Source organism: Mesocricetus auratus, unplaced genomic scaffold (assembly GCF_017639785.1).
Source record: "Mesocricetus auratus isolate SY011 unplaced genomic scaffold, BCM_Maur_2.0 Super-Scaffold_100014, whole genome shotgun sequence".
NCBI classification, from domain to species: Eukaryota; Metazoa; Chordata; class Mammalia; order Rodentia; family Cricetidae; genus Mesocricetus; species Mesocricetus auratus.
In genome coordinates this window covers 40,076,254-40,101,702 of record NW_024429197.1, presented here as the reverse complement: position 1 = coordinate 40,101,702, position 25,449 = coordinate 40,076,254, and the positions used below count along the sequence as shown (strand labels likewise).

Sequence of the window (25,449 nt, the reverse complement as noted above, 5' to 3'; positions counted from 1 at the left end):
AGTAGGGGATTGGTTCACCAATCCAGCCACAAATCCTACCAGCAAGATGTGCTGGGATAAAGGTAGCATAGAACTTGCAGGACCAACTTGAGACCCATGCAATGAGAGGGAGCTCATGATTGACACTGCCCAGAGGGGACAGACCAGAGACCTAGGGCAGAACCAAACATAAACAGAAAAAAAGGAAGTTGGGGACTGGAGAGATGTCTCAAAGGCTAAGAGCACTGGCTGCTCTTCCAGAGGTCCAGAGTTCAATTCCCAGCAACCACATGGTGGCTCACAACCATCTATAATCAGATCTGGTACCCCTCTTCTGACATGCAGGCATAACACATACATAATAAATAAATCTTTTTTTAAGTCAATGAAATAATTCCTAATGATATTCTGCTATACTCCTAGATAATCATTATCAGGGAGGCTACACCTGGCAACTGATAGGAGCAGATGCAGAAAACCACAACCAAACATTAGGCTGAGCTCTCGAAATACTACAGGAGACAGGGAGGCAGGATTGCAGGAGCCAGAAAGGTCAAGGACACTACAAGAAAAAGGCCCACAGAATCACCTAATCAGGGCTCGTAGGTGCTCATAGAGACTGAAGTGACATTCAGGGAGCCTGCATGGGACTGATCCAGGTCCTCTGCATATATGTTATGGTTGTGTAGCTTGGTGTTCTTGTGGGACACCTAACTGTGGGAGCAGGGCCTGTCTCTGACTCTTGTGCTTACTTTTGGGACCCTTTTCCTCCTCCTGGGTTGCCTGGCCTAGCCTTAATATGAGGGTATGTGCCTAGTCTTATTGTAATTTGATATGCCATGTTTGGTTGATGACCCTGGAAGGGAAACAGAGGAAGAATGGATCTGAAGAGTGGGAGGACTGGAGGAGAGGAGGGAGGGTAAACTGAGGTCAAGATTGTAATATATGAGAGAAGAATAAATAAAAGGAAGAAATAAAGAAAAATTAAAGTAAACCAATTTGAAGAAAAGGTAGTTCTCTGAAGTTAGTAAAATCATACATTTCTAGCCAAATTGAGCAGGGAACTTTTTGTTGATTTTGGTTTTGAGATTTTGTTTTTTGGGATGGGGGTCTCAGGTTTCTCAAGATGGCTGCAAACTCATTATGTAGCTGAAGATAACCTTGGGCTTCTGGTCCTCCTGCCTTTACCTCTAGAGCATCGGCATTACAAGTATGCTCCACCACACCCAGCACATTGCTTTGTTTTGTTTGTCAAGGTCTTGCTAAGTACCCTGGCGGATCTGGTACTCACTACACAGTCCAGACTACCCCCAAACTCATGGGGGATTACAAGCGTGCCCCCCACCAAGCCTAGCAGGAAAAGCACACACTGAGTGAATTATAGTTAAATGTCACCAGGCTTGGTGATGCACATCTTTAATCTCAGCACTCAGAGGGAGTCCACAGAAAGCTTCAGGACAGCCAGGACTACATACAGAAACCTGTCTCAAACAAACAAACAAACAAACAAAGCAAAACAAAAGCCAATAATAATAATAAATAATAATAATAAATAGCTGTACAGGTCAAGCCGATAAAATTTCAATAACCACCTACTATCAGTGAGTGCAATACTGTGAATGGATTAAATTACCCATCCAATCAAAAGACTAGGAGAGGCCCAATGAACTAAAACACTCCACCTTTGTTGTTTCTGTTTGCTTGAGACGGATTCTCTCACTGTCCTTGAGGTTCTCTCTCAAACTGTCCTCCAATCCTCAGTCCTCCTCCACTTCTCAAATGCTGGGATTGCAGACGCGTCACTAAACTCTCAGCTCCCTTCACTCCTGGGCACACAGAGACTGGAAGAAAGCAGTGGGGAACAGTACTTCCTTCCCTCCGACGGAAGCTTAAAGACAACAGATAGAGCTGGACAAATATCAGACAAAGTCAGCTAAGGGCACTTGCCACCCAGCTCAATATTCAGAACCCACATGTTAAAAAGAAGAGACTGACTCCAACAAATGATCCTCAGAGGCCCACACACACACCGTGGTGCATGTGTGCACATGTGCACATACACACACACACACACACACACACCAAAAAAATTTTTTTTAATCTGCAGTGCTAGAGAGATAGCTCAGTGATTAGGAGGGCTTACTGCTCTTGCAGAGGACCTCCAGGGAGAACAGGGAAGCTTGAACTGCACAGTAGGCCCTGTCTGAGGTGGCTCAGCAGTTACGGGCTCCTGCTGCTTTTACAAAGGAGCCAGATTTGATTCCCAACACCCACATGGCACATGGCAGCTCACAACCATCTGTAACTTCAGTACAATGAGATCCAAACTCCCTTCAAGTCTCTGTGGGCACCAGTCGTGAACATGGTACACAGATACACATGCAAGAAAATGTTTAAACACACTTAAAAAATAATAAATCATAGACGTTTACAAAAAAGGCAGAGAAGAGAGTGGTAGCAGACAGAGGGTTTGTCTCTGTCCTGGACTGAGCTCTGTTGACCAGACTGGCCTCAGTGTCACAGAGATCCACCTGCCCCTGCCTCTCAAGTGCCCATCAAAATAAATGTCTTTTTAAAAAATAAAGTAAAAATAAACCTTTTGAAAAATGTTAATGCAATGAAATGTCAAGGAAACAAAACTCGAAACTACAGCAGAAGGGAGGGTTATCTGGGGGAGGAACCCACAAACAAGAGGAAAGGGGGAGTAGGGAAGGGAAAAATAAGAACTAAGAGTAATGACATTGGGTATGGACACATCACAGAGAAATCGGATTCTTTGTATACTAACAAAAACAGCAGTTAAACAATCCACAGTATTCAGGTGCAGCAGTCATGCCACTCAGAGGAGGAGATGGGCGATCTGAGTGAGTTCCCTTCCAGTCAGCTCAAGGGCCACTAGGCATCATGAGACTCTGTCTCAAACCAATTAAACAAACAAGAGCTCTGTTAGAAAGGCAGGGACTGGTGCATGCCTTTAATCCCAGTACTCAGGAGGCAGAGGTTGGAGGATCTCTGTGAGTTCAAGACCAGCCTGGTCTACAAGAGCTGGTTCCAGGACAGCCTCCAAGGTCACAGAGAAACAGTGTTTTGAAAAAAAAAAAAGGCAAGGACTAAAACTAACATTGTAGTGTGAGTACTGTCAAAGATTCTTGGGAGAAATCTTTTCAAGCTTAATATGTACCTCTTACTCTAAATTAGGTATATATTATAATCTATAAAGTCACTTAACCCACCAAGCAAGTGAAATCAAACAGGGACCCTAGACAAATTCCAGCACTTCCCTAAAAGAATACCACCTCACTTAGCTCTCCAAAGCAAAAGAACCCACAAATTACAAAGTTCCATCTTTGGTGTTGAAGGAATGGTCAAATCTGGGCACATCCTCTTCTCCATATGAGAGACCATCACTAGCTTATTCTGCCATGGTAAAGGCTCACTGCATCAATATCCTGTTTAGTCTTAGTTGTGAGGTGGGTCACATTCTGAAATAGGGGTGGAAACTACTTATAGCTGTTTTAGCACAGCCCAGGGCTACCACTGCCATCCCCCAACCCACCCCACCCCACTCCTTACCCTAGTGGAGAAGATTTGTAAATTGACATTTTTTTTCACATTCCTTGGAATTGTCCAGTTAGTCTTTGGCTACCATTCCCAGGCTTCAGTGAGGTTTATTGCTCCCTTCAGTCTTCTCCACTCTTTACTTGGAGAAACCCATAACCACAGAAGTGACTGGGCCTGCTCTGGATGAAGAGTGGAAGGGATGTGTGGTCCAGATCCGTGATTGGAGAACAAACAAGGCTTCCCCATGAAGCAGCTAGAAGTACAGAGCTAGAGCGGGCTTGCTCATGAGTAAGGGTCATTCTTGTGATAGAACAAGAACTACAGCGTGCAAGTCTTGGTTACTGGGGGATGGGGTGCGGGATCCATAAAGTTTTCCATCTCTCTAAAGAAGATGGTATCAGCCAATGTGTTGTCAGCAAGTCTTTAAAAAATAAGAAGTCACCACCACCAAAAAACAAAACACATTTCCTGGCAGTGGTGGTGCGTGCTTTTAATCCCAGCACTCAGGAAGCAGAGGCAGGAGGATCTCTGTGAGTTCGAGGCCACCCAGGTCTACAGAGCAAGTTTCAGAACAGCCAGAGATATACAGAGAAACCCTGGGGGGTGGGGGCGCCGGTGAGTGGGGAAGCCCTCCAGATCGAGCAAGAGGCTATTGCTCTGAAGAAACTATGCACCAAGAAAAATGAAGAATATGCTAAACTTTGGCCAAGAGAATAAAGGAAAGCAAAGACAAATGCCAGGAACAGATGGCCTAGAGACATAAGCTGTCCTTGCTGAGAGTTTCTGCTTCTAACTGTGGGTCCAGTTAAAAATAAGACTTCAAGAGTAACAAATAAAATTTCAGACCTTGAACAAATAATAAAATAAATCTTGAAAACAGCATATGAATTCAGGAATGGAAAGTGGTGAGGGCAGCTGTAAGGACTCAGGCATTATGCTGGCCTGCCCCTGTTACCTGGCAGAATGTGCTGAGACACGACCCTGCTCAGCCCAGGGGTCCACGACTACTAGTCTGCAGGCAGGTGAAAAGGACCACTTTAAAAGAAAGACCCTAGCCGGGCGTTGGTGGCACACGCCTTTAATCCCAGCACTCGGGAGGCAGAGGCAGGTGGATCTCTGTGAGTTCGAGTCCAGCCTGGTCTACAAAGCGAGTTCCAGGACAGCCTCCAAGACAATACAGAGAAAACCTGTCTCAAAAAACCAAAATAAATAAAAAAAAATAAAAGAAAGACCCTGTCCACTTAGTCCCCACTCTCTTTTCGCACTGTCTCCAACAAGACTACACCTCCTAAGCTTCACCAAACAGCTCCATTAACCAGGGACCAAGTCCATTGGAGACTATAGAGCACATTTTCATTCCAACTACCACAGTGGTTCACAAAATGAGACAATCATGGTTAAAGTTATAAAAACCAGAGACTGTTCAGAAAGGGGTTACTCAGTTGGAGAATTAGCTGAGCTTGATGAGTCAAATGAAATTCAGTATTAAAACTTCCCAGCCCATGCCTGGTGGTGTAGTCATCTAATCCCAGCAGTAGGAGCTGGAGATTGGGCATAGGGAGGAGGTTAGGTGAGAAGGAAGATGTGAGTTCCAGGACAATCTACTATACATACAAATTCTAGATCATCCAGGCTATGGAGTGAGACTCTGTCTCAAAAAGAAAAGGGAGGAAGATATTGAGGATATGTTCAATGAATTACTTTTACATTTTGTGTGTGTTTATGTGTATGTGTTCATAAGACAGCTGCCTCTGCATCCCAAAGTGCTGGGATTAAAGGAGAGGAATACGTCACCATACCCACCTTGTAGAACTGAAATTACAGGTGGTTGTAAAATGCCCAATCTGAGTGAGGCCTGGGAAATGACACTGAGTATTCTGGAAGAATGGCAAGTGCTCTTAACCACTCACCTGTCCCTCCAGCCCCAAGCACTATCCTTTCCATCGAGACTTAGAAATTTGGGGCTGGGGAGATGGTTCACTGGGTTAAGAACACTAGTTGTTCTTTCTTGGTGGTCCTGAGTTCAATTCTCAGCAACCACGTGGTGGCTCACAACCACCTATAGTGGGATCTGATAAATAAAATAAATAATTAAAAAAATATTTAGACATTCACTTACATGTGATGGTTCAATCTGTTTACTTACTTATTTTTTAGAAATCCAAGATCCTGGTGGTGCATGCCTTTAATTCCAACACTTTGGAGGCAGAAGCAAGAGGGTCTCTGTGAGTTTGAGGACAGCCTAGTCTACAAAGCAAGTTCCAGGACTACACAGAAAAATCCTGTCTTGAAAAAGAAAAGAAAAGAAAAGTAATGAAATCCAAGATCATTTTTGGACTTCCCCCAAACTCTGATCTCTTCCCTGGGAAGGTTAGTCCTTCCTTCAGAAAATAGCATGTGTTTCTTGCCGGTTGTGTGATGTAAACCTGTAATTCCAGCACTTACTTGGAAGTGGAAGCCAGGGGGATTGGAAGTTCAAGATCTGCCTCAGTTCAAAGTTAGCCTGACCTACACAAGACTTCAGTCTATGGAAATAATAAGCAAACAAATTAAGAGAATGTTCAATGTTGCCATATTAGCAGCTGGTGTATTCAGATTTGCTATCTGCAGATTTCGTAATTCTTAGATGAAAGTTGTTTGCCGTGCCTTATAAATATTCTTTAAAGTAGGAGCCCTTGTATCAGGAAAATCATTTTCTTGGGATATTAATTCACATCCTTGCCTGTTATTTATTTACATGACTTTACAAGCAATTAAGACATTTAGAAAACACATTAAGCTACAGATTAATGTGCATTTTTCTGTTGGACTATCTATCACTCACAGGGTTACCATACCCTTTTCCATCCAGTCAGATAAATGTTTCGGAAGCAAAGAGGAATATTTCCTTTCTGTCTGGTTTCTTAGAATTCAGTTAAACATGCTTATTGAAATTTCCTGTCATGTAATATTTTAGCATGATGCCCTAAATATATACAGCTTGCAGACGATAAACATTGCAAGACAAGATTGCTACTATGTTTTCTTCCTTAGGCAAACAATACCACCTGCAAAATGCACTGTGTAAACAATTGCAGAGGTATTTAAATTAAATTAGCATAGTGAAAGTTTAGGTTTAGCTATTCTTCTCGGTCTTTTAAATAAGAGTGAATATCCAAGTAGGGTAAATGCCTTGGGGGCATTAGTGAGTTTCCTTTCCTGGTTCCAGAAGAGAACCTGCTTACCTCCACGCTAAATACCACTTTTCTCTGAACACCACCCAAATCAGATCACAAAGAAAACATTTTCCTCTTTAAGACACTGTGTTTAAATAAATTTAAATTCTTAAAGAGTCCCGGTGAGTTGAGGATTGCTAAAATCACCACAGACAGACTGTGCCTTGGGTAGTTTCCCTGAAAGCCGTCTTCCGGCCCTAGGAAGGAAAGCTATATGCAAAACCAGGTCTGCCTTCTGTAAGCAGCCCACCAGGACACTGAGCTTAGAGCTGTCTGAGCTAATACAAGAAGATTCACAGTTTCGGGGCCATGGCTTAGCATAAAATATTCCAGGAGAGGATAAATATCAGGGGTAACTGGCACCTCTTAGCATCTTGTTACAGGTGGGGGTGGGTGAGCGGACCTTGGACTGAAATCTTAATCTAGCCTACTTTCCTTTGTGATACAGCCGCGAGGGAGGACAAGGTAAAAGCCGGCAACAGGCTTTTTTGCTTTAGGAATTTTATCTTCTTTGTTCAAAGGGAAATAAACACATATTACTTTTGCTGCTAAAAACTACAATATTGCTTCCCACAAAATTCATGGGCCTTGTTCAGTTTTCTGTTTATGTGAACCCACCAATTACATAACTAGTCTAATACCAAGAGTTAGCAAAATGGCCCCCTTTCCCTTCCCCAGGCTGGCTTTGACCTGCCTCAGCCTTGAAAGTGCTGGGATGGGGGGATGCAGGTACACCATCACACCTAGTTTGTAAATATTCTTTTAAAAAAAGAATTCTGGGCCGGGCGGTGGTGGCGCACGCCTTTAATCCCAGCACTTGGGAGGCAGAGGCAGGCGGATCTCTGTGAGTTCGAGGCCGGGCTGGCCTCCAAAACAATACAGAGAAACCCTGTCTCGTAAAAACCAAAAAAGAAAAAATAAAATAATAATAATAATAATAAAAAGAATTCTGCCAGCTGCCAGCTGGTGGTGGCACACGCTTTTAATACCAGCACTTAGGACACAGAGTCAGGCAGACCTCTAAATTCCAGGCCAGCCTGTCCACTACTACTACAAAGCAAATTCCAGGACAGTCAGAGTTATGCAAAGAAACCCTATCTGGGGGGGGGGCAAAGAAACGAAAGAATTCCACCAGGATACAGCCCAGTGGGAGAGCACTTGCCTGACAAGCCCAAAGCCCTAGGTTCAGGCCTCAGTACCTCAATTAAAAAAAAAAAGGTGGTGGTGGTGGTGGTGGTGGTGGTGATACACACCTTTAATCCCAGTCACAGCTGGTACACAGAAAAACCTTGTCTTAAAAAAAAAAACCAAAGCAAAACTTTCCAAAAAAGTCAATAAACAAAAGAATCCGTTTAGTTGCTGCTAGAGGGTTACAACACTGATTGTCACATGTGTTTGAACCACTTCTTAGCTGTGTAACCACGAGCACACGGCTTAACGACTAATTAAGGTTAGCTGGGTGTTGTGGCGCAGGGCCAGGATGTACACGGTCTCAACATTTGGGAGGTAAAGTCAGGAGGATCAAGGGTCCAAGGCCAGACCCCTTCTTACATAGTAAGTTTGAGGCCAGCCTGGGCTACAAGAGACCCTATCAACAAACACATACACAAATAAGGATCTACTAGTCAGAGATGTTGGGAGAATTACATAAAACTGTGCAAATAAAGACCACCTGCAGAAATGAGCACCAGGAAGCTCGACAGAAGGACAGAAAGGAAGACTGGAGGCAGAGAAATGAAGGGAAGAGGACAGGGGAGGGAGGGGGACAGGGAGTGGGGGAGGGGGAGGTGGGGGTGGAGTGGGAGATGTGCCATTACAATCACTTCTTTGTAAAGTACACCCACCACACTTGGCAAACAGTCGCATTAACTTCACATCCCTTAATCTCCATATTCTCTGGCCTGCACCTGAGCTACTGACACCCCACATGCCATGTGTGAGTGTGTGTGTGTGTGAGTGTGTGAGTGTGTGTGTGTGTGTGTGTGTGTGTGTACAGCAAAGACAAAAGCCAGCACAGCCTTGTGGAAGGTCTGTCTCACTCTCACTTCAATGTCTTGACCACAGCTACTGACTGGTTTTAAAATAAAAGTTGGGATTTCCTCTTGACTCGGTCTATTTCTCAGCTGCATAGCAAAAGCCTAAGAGCTTCCCATCCCCCATCCCTTCCTCCCCCAGCCTTGGGGGCCACGAGATGACAACTGTGAGTGTGATGTGTAGACACACTAGTGTCCAGCAGGAGAGGAACTCTTCCCTGGGGATCTTTTTATCAGGAACAGAAACCTTTCTCGACACCCCTGAACAATTGTACCTTCCTGTGCCAACAGCATGAATGGTTGTCACTTGAAGATGTCTTAATCAGCCTTGGGCAAGATCAATGAAACCATCATATCTGGATTAAATCAAGCAAATTTCACCCTCTAGAACTAGATGGAGTTCATTTTCACCAATCCATGAGGAAGACAGGGATACCTAGATAATTATATTGACAGAAAAGAATTATGCTGTCAGAATGCTGACAGCTTAGACAAAGAAAGACATAGTACAGACTTATGAGGTCTTTGGACTCCCCTCATTCCCAAACCTGTAGGAGCAGGCAGAGCTAAACAACACATCTTCACATGCTATTCTTTTTTTTTTTTTTTTTTTTTTTTTTTTTTTGGTTTTTCGAGACAGGGTTTCTCTGTGGCTTTGGAGGCTGTCCTGGAACTCACTCTGTAGACCAGGCTGGCCTCGAACTCACAGAGATTCACCTGCCTCTGCCTCCCGAGTGCTGGGATTAAAGCTTCACATGCTATTCTTTATGAGCAAGGAAGGCTAGCTATAGGGATGGAAATATAACCCAAAAATATAAAGTCTAAGCCATAATTTGAATTATTCTTAGGCATGTTGTTGCCTCCCCCAAAACATAGCATCCTTCTCTCTAGACACCAAAAGACTCCTTCCATTATAGCAGCACTTCATAGTTCAGAATTCATCATATAAATCAAAAGTTCAAGTGTAGCTAAGACGTAAAAGATTAAGTTTCATAAATGTGACTCGAGTACGGTTGACACTTTGAAGACCTTTGGGCGAGGAGACAAGGTACCTTCTTTTAGGTGTAGTCAACATGCAATGGAAGACATGTTTAAGATATTTCAGTATTCATATTTTAAAAGACCAAGTACAGCTGGGCCACGGCAATTCTGAAAGCCAGGTAGACACTGCTAGCATTTCTCTTCTTTCGCTTGCTGGGCTGGGCCCACTGTCAGGTCTAGAGATGCTATTGTTGACCTAGGCTGACCTAGCAAGGAACAGACCTCTACAAACACCCTTGTGATGGGCCCCCGTCTGACAGCAGTGGCCCAGGTCAGCAGTTTTAGGCCATTTCCTGAAATTCTGGGGAAGCACAGCCAGTCAGTGCCCCCTCTGAGTTCCTTATTCACAGAAACTACAAGAAAAGACTCAGGGGAGGTGGGAGTGGGGGTAAGAATAAAGTATAATAATAAATATGAATGATAATGTGACCATAACTGGGAGCGTTAAGTACGCAATTGTAATTTCAGCATTTGGGAGGGAGATGAAAGCAGGAGAATCAGGAGTTTCAAAGCCAGACTAGGGCACATAAGATTTTGTCACACACACACACACACACACACACACACACGAGGGGGGGATTGTAAAAAAAGAGCCTTCATCTCAAACTGTTCTAGGCCAGCAGGGATAAATGGTTAGTCATTGTGACTGTGGGAGAAATTCACAGAAAGAGGCAAAATAACTGTTACCTATTCTTTTCTTTTTGTTGTTGTTGTTGTTGTTTTGGTTTGGTTTTTCGAGACAGGGTTTCTCTATGGCTTTGAAGGCTGTCCTGGAACTAGCTCCGTAGACCAGGCTGATCTCGAACTCACAAAGATCCGACTGCCTCTGCTTCCTGAGTACTGGGATTAAAGACATGAGAGGGAGAAACTGTTATCTATTCTTAGTGGTTTGGTTTTGGTTGGAGATGTGGTCTCCCCCCTTACATACTCTTGGCTGACCTGGAACTCCCGATTTAGACCAGGCTGGCTTCAAACTCATAGAGATCTGCTTGCCTCTGCTCCCTTGCAATGGGACTAAATATGTATGCCACCACACCCATCTTCTAATACCTCTCTTGAGCTGTGTATCTGAACTGCACAATAAGTAATATGTGACTATGGCACGTTTAGAATACAGTAGGTCCATACATAATGACTGGAAGGTTAAAGTATACATCCTATTTCAAATGCTTGGGATGAAAAAAAGGATGAAAAAAACTCTCAACAAATGCTATATTAGATATGTGCTGAAATGGTAATATTTAAGTGTATTGAGCTAAATAAAATGTATTGATTTTATGCATTTCTTCTTAAAATGTGGCTATTGGTGGTTCAAGCTTATCATCTTAGTACCCTGGAGACTGAAACAGGAGAACAATGAGTTTGAAGAGAGTCTATGCTATGCACAGGAAGCCCCTGATTTAGAGAAATAATAATAACATCAAAAAGTGTGACTACTACAAGTTTTGTTTTGTTCTATATGAGAGAGAGTCTCACTATATAGCCCAAGTTGGACTGGAACACATTGTTCTCAGCCTCAGATTCAGCACTGGGATTAAAGGCATGTCCCACTGAAAATTTAAACATATGTACAAATCTCTCATTTGTGACTCATATTTCCACATTCACTATTTTTCCAGACTCACATCTGTTAATTATCCCAAATGACACCAGCACCCCAACTTCAGTACAGACAAAACCCAGATCACCATCAGGCTTTTCAGACCATTCTGCACACGGACAATAGAGTGGCAACAATGTTAGAGTGGCAACAATGTGTCTAATCACACTGCTTCCCTTTCACACTTTTACCATAGTCACTTTGAAGATGACGTTCTAAGCTCCTCCATGTCATTTTCAAAGGCTTACAATATCCACCTTCACCATACAGAAAGAGGAAACAGCTGGGCGATGATGGTGCCTGCCTTTAATCCTAGTATTTGGGAGGCAGAGGCAGGTGGATCTCTGTAAATTCAAGGTCAGTCTGGTCTACAAAGCAAGTTCCAGGACAGCCAGAGCTAAACAGTGAAACCCTGTCTCAAAAAACAAACAACAACAACAAATGAAACAGTTGCAGTGGAATAGGCCTGCAATCCCAACAATTGAAGGGGCTAAAACAAGGGGATTGCCTGGATTACAGAGCAAGTTCAAGCAAAGCCTGAGCAGTTGATTAGGGCCCTGTCTCAAAATAAAAAGAAAAATCTTAAAAGGAAGGGGCTTGACTACCTTGTTATAGTTGAGCCCTTGCCCAGGTACCTGTGAGGCTACAGGTTCAACTCCCATTACCATGAACTAAGAAAACGAAGATAAAAAAGGTGAAGCATTGCAAAAGCATACTCTACACTAAATAGATAAATCGTAAAGCCCTGACCTGAGCGTTCCGGGTATCCTTCATCAAATAAATAAATAAAAATAAATATGTAAGCAGACCAGAAGAACACACACGTACACACACACAGAGAGAGAGAGAGAGAGAGAGAGAGAGAGAGAGAGAGAGAGAGAGAGAGAGAGAGAGTTACTATTGCCCCGAATTTACAGGTGAGGAAATAAGTCACACTAAGGCTAAGGAACTTACTCAGGGTTACACAGTAAGAGAAGGCTGGAGGTCACAGTGTTCTGAGATTGGACTGTAGCCCCATGAGACTGGAGCATGGCATGCCCAGCCTGGAGGTGTGCACCTGCAATCCTAGCTCTTCTGGAGGATGAAGCTGTAGGGTCAAAGGCTTAAGACCTGCCTGGACTACTAAGCAAGCTCATTGTAGCCTGGGAAACTTAATGGAACCCTGTCTCTAAATGAAAAATAGCAAAAGGGCAGGACTTGTAGCCTATCTGACTACCGTGCACAAGGCTGGGGGTTCAGTCCCCAGTAATGGAGCAGGGGGAGGGGGGGGGAGTTATGAGAGTGCTCAGTGGTTAGGAGCTTGCCAGTTGCGCACAAGGCACTGAGCTGTGTTCTTTGCTGAGACAGGAGGAAGGGAAGAAGGGAGGGAGGGAAAGAGGGAAGGAGGCAGGGAGAGAGGGAGGGAGGAAGGGAGGGAGGGAGGGAGATTTATAGAGAGAGAAAGAAGGCCACATCTTTCTAAAGGATTCAGAATTTCATTTTTTCCCTTATCTTCTCTCATTCTATTCTTTCTTTTCTCTCCCTCTCTATTTCTTCCTTTTCCTGTTCTTTGAGACAGGGTCTTACCCTGTAGTTCAGGGTGGACTATACACTAGAACTCACTAGGTATCCCAAGCTGCCCTGAACACCCATGCCACCACACCCAGCAAAAAAAGAATCTTTTCTTTCACGAGCAATGAGGTAGCGTCAAAAGGTTTTTAATTAGGGAAGTGACCAGCATGCCCCAACTGATACTTAATTAGATAACTTGGCACCCATATGAATGACTGAAGAACAAGACACTAAAATGTCCCCCACTCAGAGGTACTGGAGGTTGAACCTAAGGTCCTTCCCCTGCTAGGCAGCTGCTGTTCCACTGGCCTGTGTCTCCAGCCCTGGGCATTCCCTGCTCTGAATTCTCTCTCTTCCCTTCCAGACAACCAAATTTCATGTAGGGGAGTTACTGTGAACACTTATAAAGCAGTAACTGAACTAGGTATGATGATGTACCCTTGCCATCCCAGCACTAGGGAGGCTGAGACAGGAGGTTTGCCACAACTTCAAGCCTGGGTTACATAGTAGGACACGGCCTCTAAGAAAAGAACCAAATGGTCCTATCAATTTTACTTTCTAAACCCTCTCCAACCCATTCTTTCTTCAGTTCCAACCCCAGAGCTTAGACCTTTAACCTCTTATCTCGGAAGGACAGTTTAAATAACTGATTTACTGTCTCTACTCTTTTGCTCTCTTCAATTTTCCCTTCCCATGCCCCCAAAAGGATCATTCAAAATGTTATTCTCATCATATACACAAAACTTTTTATTGGCTTCTTACCAAGTTTAGACTTTGCTTTTATATTCCGTGTGTGTTTGTTTGCATGCACATGTATGTATATGTGTACATGTGTCACAGCACATGCTTGAAGGTCAAAGAGCAACTGGTGGGGGTCAGTTCTTTCCTTCCATCATGCAGTTCCTGGTGATTAAACTCAGGTTGTCAGGCTTGGCAGCAAGCTTCTTTACCCACTGAGCCATCCAGAATCCCCCATTTATTTGTCTTTAGAGCATTGGTTTATTTGTTTGGATGTTCATTTTGCTGATTTTGTTTGCAGTTTAGAGATTGAACCCAGGGCTTTCTTTGCACACGCTGAAACAGCACCTTACCATTGAGATTGGGCTCTCCTGCAGTCCAGGCTGGCTTCAACTCATTATGTAGTCAAGGGTGATCTTGAACTCTTGCTCTTAAAGCTACCTCCAACTCTCAATGCTGAGCTTATTTTATTGGTGTTTGTTTTGAGGAGGAGTTCCACTGACCTGGAACTACCTATGTAGATCAGGATGGCCCCAAACTTGAGATAACCTTGCCTCTGCCTCCAGAGTGTTGGGATTTCAGATATGCTCCACTAATCTTGGCTCCAGGTGTATAAGAAGGACCCTTACGATTTTCCACCACTCAGCCCCTCCTAAGCCCAGCTCACTGCCCTGTCTTCTCTCAGCTGCCTCAAACCCTTCTCTGCCCCTAATTTGCATAACTCTGCATCTTGATTCAGGCTCTGCTCTCTGCCTGGCTCTTCCTTTCTTTATCTGCCCACCTGCTACTCATCATCAGAGACACTTTTTTTGTTTGTTTGTCGAGACAGGGTTTCTCTGTATTGTGTTGGAGGCTGTCCTGGAACTTGCTCTGTAGACCAGGCTTATCAGAGACACTTTAAGGGGAGACTTTCCTATATGTCTCCTCTCCAGTGACTACACTGCACTCCCGTAACATTGTATGATATGTCTGTATAATTTACCATACTGTAATTTAACTGTGCTCCATCAGAGCAGGCGCATCTTACTCAATGGTTCTTTCAACCATTATCTGAGTCCTACACTTTCAGGTGCTGACCTGAAGAAGGTTACAGATGCAACGGTATGGGGGGCAGGGCATGGACAAAACTGCTCATGTAGTTAGCATAGTTAGCATTTTGAAAATGCTGCTTGTCCTCTCACTTTATCCTGTGCCTGGCCTGTATGAATGTGATAAAGTAAGAAAACTCAGTGGGTCTACTACTCGACCCTTTCAGTAATCTCTCCCCTAGTTACCTTTCTGGTAGTCTTTACTGTTTACACATGTTTTTATTTTTTTATTTTTTATTTTTGGTTTTTCGAGACAGGGTTTCTCTGTGGCTTTGGAGGCTGTCCTGGAACTCAGTCTGTAGACCAGGCTGGTCTCGAACTCACAGAGATCCGCCTGCCTCTGCTTCCCAAGTGCTGGGATTAAAGGCGTGCGCCACCAACGCCCGGCTGTTTACACATGTTTTCATTGAAACATGTGCATCTTAGACAGCATTCTTTCCTGCCTTCTAAAAGGAGGTCACAAGAGCCCAAACACAACTTCTAGGCCAAGGTTTCACTTTAAAAATTTTTGTTTTTGTTTTTTAATTATGTGTGTATTAGTATGTGGGTCAGATTTTCCTACCGCTGGAGTGATGGGCGGTTGTGTACCGCCCCACATCAGTGCTGGGAACTGACATCAGTCCGCTGCAAGAGCAGCAATACATCTCTCTTAGCATCTCCAGTCCTGAAGTTCCATTTTCCACTCCTCCTCTGCTTTCATGCCTCTTCTGGTCACACTTCTCTTCTCTTCATTTCCCGGTTTATCACCTCTCCACCTTTCCACCAGAGTACTGTTAGGTACTAACCGTAGTGCTTTCTCAAGGCATTCAAAGTTTTTAGTTCCCTTCTTCCTAAAATTCCACCGATACCCTAATGTCAATAGCTATCCTGTGTGTGTGTGGTTTGATTTGCATTTTTTTTTCTGGTTGTGTTATTTGTTCTGAGTCAGGGTCCCCCTACCCAAAGCAAGCTGGCTTGAAACCCCGGGCCTTCCTCTGGCCCCAGCCTTCAGAATGCTGGAATTACTGGGATTAAGGGTGTGTGTGTCACCTCCCCCAGTTTTCTCCCCTGCACCGGAAAGCCTCATCCCTTCTCACTCTACGCTCCATCAAGGCCCTGCTGCGCTGCCCTTTTTCCCTAATGTAACGCCTGCCTTGGGAAGGGTGGTTCTGTAGCCAGCTCTTCCTCAGACCTCGAATTCTTTTCATCACTAGCATTTTCCAGAGCCTAACACAAGCCAATTAAGGATTACTGAATTGCATAAATTATAAACAAATACCCCGCCCTGCCAAATTCACAGGAAAGTTACGATGAGAGGGAGCCAGAAACATCCAATTTGGGTCCACGAAAAAGAGTCACTTTAAAAAAGTATGTGAAACATAAAAAGTGTGTTTAACCATCCCGGATCGTGTCACATGTATATTTGCAGCTTCAGCACACGGCTTTGGATTTTGTAAACTCCGTTGTACCTCCCATGTGAACAGGATCCCCTGTATTTCTGTGTGCTGTCCAAGTAGTGTCCTCCCCCCTCCGGCTGCGAGCCAGAGGCATGGTGTTTTCAGATTTTGCCAAGGGAAGCACAGCCTGAGCTGGAACTGAGGAACCAAGGTACCATTTGGAATTAACTTTCTCAATGTGTGTATTCCCGAGTAGAGAGGAAAGGGAATTCCTGCATAAACACAAAACCATGAAGATTTTATTGTACAGCATTCTAATAGGTGTTCTAGGTCATTCAGGTACTTGGCTCATGCATAAATAGGAAATCGATTGCATGCTTCCCCGCAGAGAATCCTTCCCGGGGACTGATACTCCCTCTCTCCCCTTCCCCTCGCAAGGCCGGATCCCCACGAGGCATTGGCAAGGGGGTCTAGCAACGGTTGAAGAATTCGTCCTGTCTCCGGCCCAGTCCCGAGATGGCGAAGATTCTTAGGTCATGGTTTTACATACACCCCCACCGCCCCTGAGAATCTGCCCCCAAGGCAAGGCGGGCGGGACCAAGTTGCGATGTGGAGAATTCGATGTCCAAGCGACCTCGGAGGAGTGGATCGAGTTAAATATAACTGCGCCAATGGAATGGCGCTAAAAATAAGGTAGCAGCTGGCAGGCAGGTCCTCGGCGTTGTCCGGGGAAAGGAGGGGGCCAGAGTGGTCTTGCGCAGGAAGCGGCCAGGAGGTGCGGCGTCCGCAGCCTAGGTCGGAGGATCACCGAGGTTCGAAGTGTGTCCAAAAGCCGGAAAGGGGTGTCCGTCAGGCTGGCAATCTCAGGCCTGACCTTAGGATGCTCTGGGCTTTCAAAGGCGTCAGAAGGCATGCGCACATGCCTGGAAGTGAGGGCAGAAGGGAGGGACGTCCAGATGTCATGCCCCGCCACCAGGGGGAGCTGAGAGAAAGAGAAGGTGCGGGCCCTGGGAGAGGTGGGTGCGCCCCCGAGATGCGGGCGCATCGCCATCACCACGCGCTCCCTGGAGGTCCACCGGTGGTCGCGCTCTCCCAGAGCCCCCGCCCTCCCCGTCTCAGCGCCCCATCATCAGACCCACAATTGAAACGTTTCCAAAACGGGCTATTTATTTGCTCCCAATAAATCGATCGGCGGTGATTAAGAAATCGATATGGCTGGGTGGGCGAGCCTCTTGCTGCCAGAGAAAGGAACTTTTGCGCGCGCCGGAAAGACGGCAGAGAGCCAGCCCCAGCTCGGGATAGGCGTGCCGGAACAGTCACACACAGGACCGGGTACCTTGGCATCCTGGCCCGGCGATGGGTGGGGGGTCGCGTCCCTTCGGGTTGCGAGTGGCGGACACCAATGAAACTCTCCCCAACCCCTTCCGTTTTTTCTGCAGCTCGCCGTGGAGCTGGGGCCGCTAGCCGCCGCGGTGTGGCTCAGGCTTTTGTTAAAGCTCCTCGGCCGGCTGAATAGGGATTTTGTAAAGCGGGACAGATAAAAATGAGCAGCATCATATTGTTTGACAGAATGATCCCGCGTGATGAAGTGTCGGCTCCGAAGGGGGTGAAAATGGTGAATTCCTAAAAACCCAGCCCTCGGCTTCTCCAGCAGCTACCGTTAGCCTGGAGGGACCCAGCGGACGCCTGGCCCGCGGTGTCGCATGGAACAGCGTCGGCAAGACTAGCTTTCAATGCCAAGTCATTTTTAAGCCCCGATCCTGCCCAGGATCTTTCTCCTCGCGAATGAAAAGAACAATTTTCGAGAGAAAGGCTCGTTTTGATTAAATCTGACATGCCGCTGATAACTCCATGCTAATGTGAAATAATTAACATAATAGCCATAATTAAAAGCACGCTAACAATGCCATAAATTTATCACACAATTTTACTAGCTTTCTGCCCCTAACTGCTCTCTCATCGTTAATTAAACGTGTTGCCTTTTACAGAATGGATGTTTATACATTTCCAATATAAATAAATTCGAAACCATCCTCTCTCTCCCCCTCTCTCTTCTCCTTTCCTCCTGGTCTCTCGCCTTTTATAGTCACGCGGACTGTGAGTACCAGGTACTGAAAATAAATGAAGTTTTGAGATGTAAATCTAAACAAGAATATTAAATTAGCCTTCCTCCCCACCCTCCCCAAAAGAGCTCTGAAGAGGTATGGGGGTCGGTGTTTGGGGATGAAAGTGTGTTGAAACCCATACCCATTGGTCAGTGGAAATAATCTGCATGGATTGGGACCTCAGCTCTTCCCACCTTTGGTGGCAGCCATTCAAAGAGGTGGATGATGGTCTAATGTAAGTCTATGAAAATTGTGCAGAAGGAATAGACTTCGGCTTGGGTGTAGACAATGGATCCCGGAAGGAAGGCTGGCTTTCAAATGGTCCCACCCATGGTTTGCTTTGCCTGCTAAAGAAAGTAGCTGCCCTGAGTGTGTGTGTGTGCGGAGGGGTGCTCCCCTTGCTTCTCCGGAGTGGCCTCGCCTTCCCGGATTGTTAGAAAAGTGCATTTGTGTGCAGGAATGAGGATCATTTGCCTGCTTCCATGGCTTGACCGATGCCATAGTCCCTGACTCGGGAGACATGCGATTGGGGTCGCTTAGGCCTGAGTGGACCATTCTGCTTCTCTCACTCTGACCCAGCCCCTCCTCCCATGTTGACCACTCAAGAATCCAAATTGAGTTGTAATTAATTTCCCCCTTCTCCGTCATAAATTGTTCCATCCACACCCTCCCCTTCCAGGAAGCACACACTAAATCTCTCCTCCTCTGGAGACGTCTCAATTTTCCTTCCTATCGATCCTGACTCTACTCTTGCCTCCTATTCCTAGAACCTTGGTTCCCCCTCCACTCCTGGACCTGTTTCGGTGGCTCCCCTGGCCCTCCTGTAAGACTACCTGTTTGCTCGGCCCCACGAGAAGCCGGAGTTTCTGTCCACTTCACTCTTATTATGCAGAATCATTTCCAACATGTGAGCGGGTGAGACCGCGGACTGCCACCTTCATCTTAAATATCTCATGGGAAGTTTGCTAGCTGACCCAAGTTGTCACCCCGTGCTTACCTGTGCTAGCGTGTGCGCCCCTTCTTCCTCAGTGCCCCCAATAATCCTTGGCAAATGAATGTTTATCCTTGCCCATCATTTCTGTTCCCTGTGTCACAACCTTCCTCCCCGATGTGTATCAACCCTCCCCCCCCCCCCTTTTCTATCTCTGTATCAAAGTTTGGCGGTAACTGAGGACCTGGGTTTTTCTATGCAAGCTACAATCTCGCCGCTGTTTAGCTCAGAATCCAGCAGGCTTCAGGAGGCTTCCCGCGAAGAGGGCCCCGGGAACCTTCCGATCTACCACCACCTGTATGTACGGCTGCTCTGCTGCCTTCTCTCGCACCGAGGCCGCAGCGCTGACCTTAGTGTCCACCCGGCAGGAGGAAAGCCACTGCGGGTCCCCAAACAGAGCGATCGCGGGAATCTCCGAGGCCTCCTCTGGAAATCGATATTAAGCCGGTAGGCCCGCGCGGGCTCCGGGTTTGGGGGGGCAGCAGCCAGTAGGTTCTGCACGTCTCATCATTTAGCTAATCGAGTCGCAAAGTTTCTGTAGGGGCTGGACCCAGCATCAGATGGTAACACTGATTGAACAAGAGATTAGCACAATAGAGCTCTAACCGAGGGGAAGCGTTGCTTTTCACGCTACGCACCGTAATTAATGGTATGAATCAATTAATTTGACTTTTATTGTGTCGAAGGAAAAAGGCGCAACAAATGGAACCGGCAGCTGGGAGTTGTTCACCACCCCCCTTCCCTAGAGAGGTTCCAAGGAGACACACGGGAATGGACCGCCCAGAACCGGCCTTAGCGGAGGGGAAGAGGCTGCCAGCAGCTACGCGGAGAAAGTCTCCTGAGCCAGCTCAGGCCAACGCAGAAATCGAAATTAGGTTCATTTGCGGACTACCTCAAAAGGATCAGCGAAAGCAGCCTTGGAGCCTGGGTTCTCGCGAGCGCACAGGCACCACCCGTCCACCGGAGACTGGTCCGCGCTGAGCCCCGCGCTGCGGCCATCGCCTGGCAATCCAAGTTGTGCAAAAGCACTCCTAAATTTGTAAATTTGAATTGTGTTTTCTTTTCCGCCCCACCTTTCTTTGGGCTGCTCGGGCAGTTGCCACTGTAACCTCTTGCCTTGGGTGACAGGCAGCCAGCTCGTCGCTCCTGCCGGTTTCGTGAGAAGACTTTTCTAGTGAGCGTGGAAGATGTTTATATGAGCCAGCGAGTCACAAGTGGTGCAGCAGCAGAAATCAACGCTAGACATGCGTTTTAAGGTCAGGAGTAACCCCGAGAACAACTGGAAACAAACAAACAAACAAACAAACAAACAAAAAACCCATGGCGATTCCAGACCTCTCTGGATAAGTCAGTGCCCCCGGCCGCCCAGCAGCAGCCCCATCCCGGAGCATCGTGGAAGTCCATATTCATAGGGCTAGTGGTATAGCTGGGGGAATTGTGTAATGGGGATGGATAATAGTCAATCTGTGAGTCCTAATGCCTGTAAAAAACAAAACAAAACACAAGTTTACAGATTGAAAGTATTTTAATAATCTGATGTGCCTGGGAAAGTGAGCGGCCACTGGTGGCATCCTAGAAGTACATAACTCTTCCACTATGTCTATAAGCAGTGCAGAAATTGTCTCCTCCCTGACTTCCTCTCTCAACCTCTTGTACCCTGGGAGAAAAGGCTTCCTCCTCCCAGGCCTTCGGCGGACAGACTAATTGGGTTTCAAGAGGGCCACAACCAGCAATTGCTCTCCTCTGACAAAGAAGCGGCCTAAAGGCAGGAGTGAAAAAAAACGAGGCATTCTCAGAATCGCCGGGGTTGGGAGACCCCTCGGACGTACCCAGTCCACTAGCCCCAGCAGCACTAGGAGCTGACTCCGGGTCCGTTTCAAGTCCCCACCCCCAGCATCTCTGGGAATTCCCAGTCTTTCCTACCGTCGCTGACATTCCTTGCCACGGCAACTCCATGTGCACCGCTCACAACCTCTTCTCTTCTTTGCCGCAGAATTCTGTAGAAGTGAAGTCTTGAAGGGTGTCTATGCGTTAAGAAATAATTCACCTTAGTTAGAAGCAAAGGGGAGCCCACCCCCACTAGCAAGCCCTGGAGCACAGTGGTTCCATGGAGGCCGTGCCCTCCGCTCGGGAAGTCTACGCCCGCTCCCCACAATTTCCCAACTGTCCCAGTCCGTGCGCGACGTCTAATACCAAGGCCCAAGGCCTCCTTCCCACCTCACTCCACTTACCCAGGCCGCTGCCAATACCCGCTCCACTTCCAACTCATTTCTGACTTTTTCTGTGCTAAGTCTTTACCAACTCCAACAGCCAGTTATGGCTTTTTGTTTATAGGTTTCCTGTTATTTTACGTCCTTTTTATTTCTCTGTAACTATCCTAATAGGTTAATCGATAACTATTTTCTGACCTCGAGAAACCCCAGCTGATGGTGTTGTGACCGTGCGAATACACACACACACACACACACACACACACACACACACACACACGTACGTTATGTTATGTATGTATGAATGGAAATGCCGCGTCGAGCCAGAGTAAGTTAGGTTTGGGGGTGATGTGGAAGCGTATCAGCAGGTGTCTTGTCTCTGGAATGGCCCTGAGACAGGAGGGGGTCTGGGGCCTAATTAGCAAAAGGGAGCCGGATGTGTTCCCTTAATCCCTGAATTGAAAACAAACAAAAACCCAAAGCAAAGCAAAATAGTAAGTTTTCTTAAACAACAACAACAACAACAACCTTGTTCTGCACTGCGAGTCGGTCTAAATAATACTAGCCAAGTAGGGAAGGCAGAAAAGGGCAGGGGGCAGAGAAGGCAGGGAGGCAGGAGCCCTGAGGTCCGTAGGACACTCTTTTAGGCCCACGCCCTCTCCACCCTCACCCACCCACACTCACGCCCTCCCGGGACCCGGCGCCCGGCTCCAGCGTGGGCAGGGGTCTCCCGGCAGCCCGAAGAGCCCTCGGGGCCCGGGGGGATGCTAGCTCTTAGTCGGTCAGGAGTTGCGCTTCTCTCGTCCCTTTGTTGACAATTCCCTGAACCAACTTGAGTTTGGCCGGCTCCACCGCGGCCCTGACGTCACGCGCGGTCACGTGGCCCCGCCTCCCGCTGGATCTTTAAGTAGAAAGTAATCTATCAGGCCAGTCCTTAAAACGGGACTTTCGACTACCCGGGCTTGGCGTCCCTGTCACCCCCCACCCCACCCCCGCGGTTGCCCCTGTCCGCGCCCTTCGGAGCTGCTTGGCACCCGGCGTCCCGCTATCGCCTGGACCGCTTCTGAGCCCCACGCCCAAGCCAGAGAAGCCGAGGAAGGCTGGAGAAGTGAGGGGGCGCGGCGTGGAGAAACCTTCGGGGTCGCGAGCAGTAGCTGCCTCCTCGTCGGGAAGCGTCGGGGACCGCTGGAGTTCGTGGAGCCCGGCTGCAGGCGGCGGAGCGCAGCGCCCGCACAGCGCGATGCCGGGCCTCCGGGTGTGAGCCGACCCAGGAGGGCCCCGAGCTACCTGTGCCCTCCCCTCCCCCTCCGCTCTCTTTCGGGGGACACCCGCACCCCCTTTCCCTGAGCTCCGCGACCGCCCCTCACGGGCGCCCTCGCCCTCTGCTCGCTCCCGGCCGCCGCCACCAACCCCGTGGAGGGATGACCCTCTCCGGCGGCGGCAGCGCCAGCGATATGTCCGGCCAGACGGTGCTGACGGCCGAGGACGTGGACATCGATGTGGTGGGCGAGGGCGACGACGGGCTGGATGAGAAAGACAGCGACGCGGGCTGCGATAGCCCCGCGGGGCCACCGGAGCTGCGACTGGACGAGGCGGACGAGGGGCCACAGGCGACCGCTCATCACGGCCAGTCTCAGCCGCCCCACCAACATTCCCTGGCACTGCCCACCGAGGCGACCGCGGCCGGGCCGGGGAACGACGCCGGAGCGCCCGAGGCCGACGGCTGCAAGGGCGGCGAGGACGCGGTGGCAGGTGGCGGTGGGCCCGGCGCGGGCGGCGGTGCACCGGGAGGTCTGACCCCGAGCAAGCCCAAGAACAGCCTGGTGAAGCCACCCTACTCCTACATCGCGCTCATCACCATGGCCATCCTGCAGAGCCCGCAGAAGAAGCTGACCCTGAGCGGCATCTGCGAGTTCATCAGCAACCGCTTCCCATACTACCGGGAGAAGTTCCCCGCCTGGCAGAACAGCATCCGCCACAACCTGTCGCTCAACGACTGCTTCGTCAAGATCCCCCGCGAGCCGGGCAACCCGGGCAAGGGTAACTACTGGACCCTGGACCCCCAGTCCGAGGACATGTTCGACAACGGCAGCTTCCTGCGGCGCCGGAAGCGCTTCAAGCGCCACCAGCAGGAGCACCTGCGCGAGCAGACGGCGCTCATGATGCAGAGCTTCGGCGCCTACAGCCTGGCTGCGGCGGCGGGCGCAGGACCCTACGGCCGCCCCTACGGCCTGCACCCCGCGGCGGCGGCGGGAGCCTACTCGCATCCCGCGGCGGCGGCGGCGGCGGCGGCAGCGGCGGCGCTTCAGTACCCGTACGCGCTGCCGCCCGTGGCTCCCGTGCTGCCGCCCGCGGTGCCCCTGCTGCCCTCGGGCGAGCTGGGCCGCAAAGCGGCCGCCTTCGGCTCGCAGCTCGGCCCGAGCCTGCAGTTGCAGCTCAACACCCTGGGTGCCGCCGCGGCAGCCGCGGGCACGGCGGGTGCGGCGGGCACCACGTCGCTCATCAAGTCCGAGCCCAGTGCGCGGCCGTCGTTCAGCATTGAGAACATCATAGGCGCGGGACCCACGGCGCCCGGGGGCTCGGCTGGGGGTGGCGGGAGCGCGGGCGGGGCTGGGGGTGGCGGGGGCAGCGGGGGCGGCGGCAGCACCCAGTCCTTCCTGCGGCCGCCGGGGACTGTGCAGTCCGCGGCGCTCATGGCCACGCACCAGCCCCTGTCGCTGAGCCGGACGACTGCCACCATCGCGCCCATCCTGAGCGTTCCGCTGTCTGGACAGTTCCTGCAGCCCGCAGCCTCAGCCGCCGCCGCTGCCGCCGCCGCCGTTCAAGCCAAGTGGCCCGCGCAATAGTGATGAGCCGGTGGTGGCCCGACCGGGCGGCGGCCTCCGGCAGAGTCTGCGCTGCTTTCAGGCTGTGCGCCCGCTCTGATCCTGGTCCTTCTGCCCCTGGTCCTGGTCCCTGTACCCAACCCCGGACTCTGCTACCCGCCCCCGACTCCCCAACACCGACCAACAGCGGCCTCCATCCCCTCGCTCACCTAAGCTGGCCAAGCAAACTCAACACGCGCCCGCTGGGAATAGCTTTCCGTACAGGTAAACTTGATACCGAATTTCCAAAAATGCACCCCGACGGCGCCTGCTCTCAGTACTGTGGGGGTGGGAGGGAGATTCTTTGTACATATTTGTATAAAAATCATTGACTTTCCTTTTGGGGTTTTTATTTTTTTAAGAAAAGAAAAACAAATTCAGTAGATTTAGAGCTCTGAACTTTCATTTTTTTGAAGGTTCACTCTCGGCAGTTTTATCTGAGAAAAAGAATGTATAGAGACGTTGGGAGATTTTAAATACAAGAAAATTTTTTCAAAAAGGCGAAGTGTCATTGTATTATAAAAGTCTGTTTATATATGAATGAATATATATGGTATTCTAAATGTTATTCCATCGTGTTGTACACAACTTTGTAAATAAATTTTTAAAATGCTCAGCCTAGTGTTTTATTTAAGTGTACAGCAAATGGCAAGATTTTAAAAAGGAATTTGCATTGTCTTCCCCTAGAAAAATCTAACGGTTTCAAACGTTGCAAACTCATAATTTGGGTGTAGAAACGTTTAAATTTGAAAATAGAAGGAATATCCCTAAGTTAGATGATATTAATATATGTCCGTTATTTTGCACATAAAGTCGGAATAGAGATGGCGATCTCATTCATATCAAGCTACTAGCGGCTCCTGCAAAGGAAGCTGCCATTAAAAATCTAAACAGCATTCCTGCTCATTTCAAAGATCGGTCGGTGTGGCATAGTCCACCAGGCAAACAACAGATTTTTGTCATTTTAATTGCCTTTCACGAACAAAATTGCCAGCATCCCGTGTTTTTGCAAGTAAACCTTGGGTTTTTGGAATTCTTTTTCATACCTTACGTGGAAGTGCTAAAACCCATCAACATAATAACATTTTACGTTATTG

General features: G+C 48.1%; 1 protein-coding gene and 1 long non-coding RNA gene across 3 annotated transcripts; one reads left to right on the top strand and one right to left on the bottom strand.

Annotated features, from left to right (window-relative positions):
- Positions 1 to 19,921: 19,921 nt before the first annotated feature.
- Positions 19,922 to 22,389, bottom strand: LOC110341676. 2 transcript variants are annotated; one of them, XR_005881345.1, is made up of 3 exons: positions 22,173 to 22,389; positions 21,202 to 21,302; positions 19,922 to 20,758 (listed from the first exon to the last, which is right to left on the bottom strand). It is a non-coding gene; the product is annotated as an uncharacterized LOC110341676 (long non-coding RNA). The 2 variants fall into 2 exon arrangements; XR_002383644.2 differs by lacking the exon at positions 19,922 to 20,758 and adding an exon at positions 20,785 to 21,037 and having other exon boundaries at positions 22,173 to 22,374.
- A 52-nt stretch (positions 22,390 to 22,441) lies between these two features.
- Foxd3 (forkhead box D3) lies at positions 22,442 to 24,968 on the top strand. The gene has a single exon (XM_005074328.4). It carries the CDS (start codon positions 22,910 to 22,912, stop codon positions 24,332 to 24,334), a length of 1,425 nt encoding a protein of 474 aa, XP_005074385.2. The 5' UTR covers positions 22,442 to 22,909; the 3' UTR covers positions 24,335 to 24,968.
- Positions 24,969 to 25,449: the final 481 nt, after the last annotated feature.

Coding starts and splice junctions, on each gene's coding strand:
- Foxd3 (XM_005074328.4), top strand. CDS start 22,910: ATGACCCTCTCCGGCGGCGGCAGCGCCAGCGATATGTCCGGCCAGACG.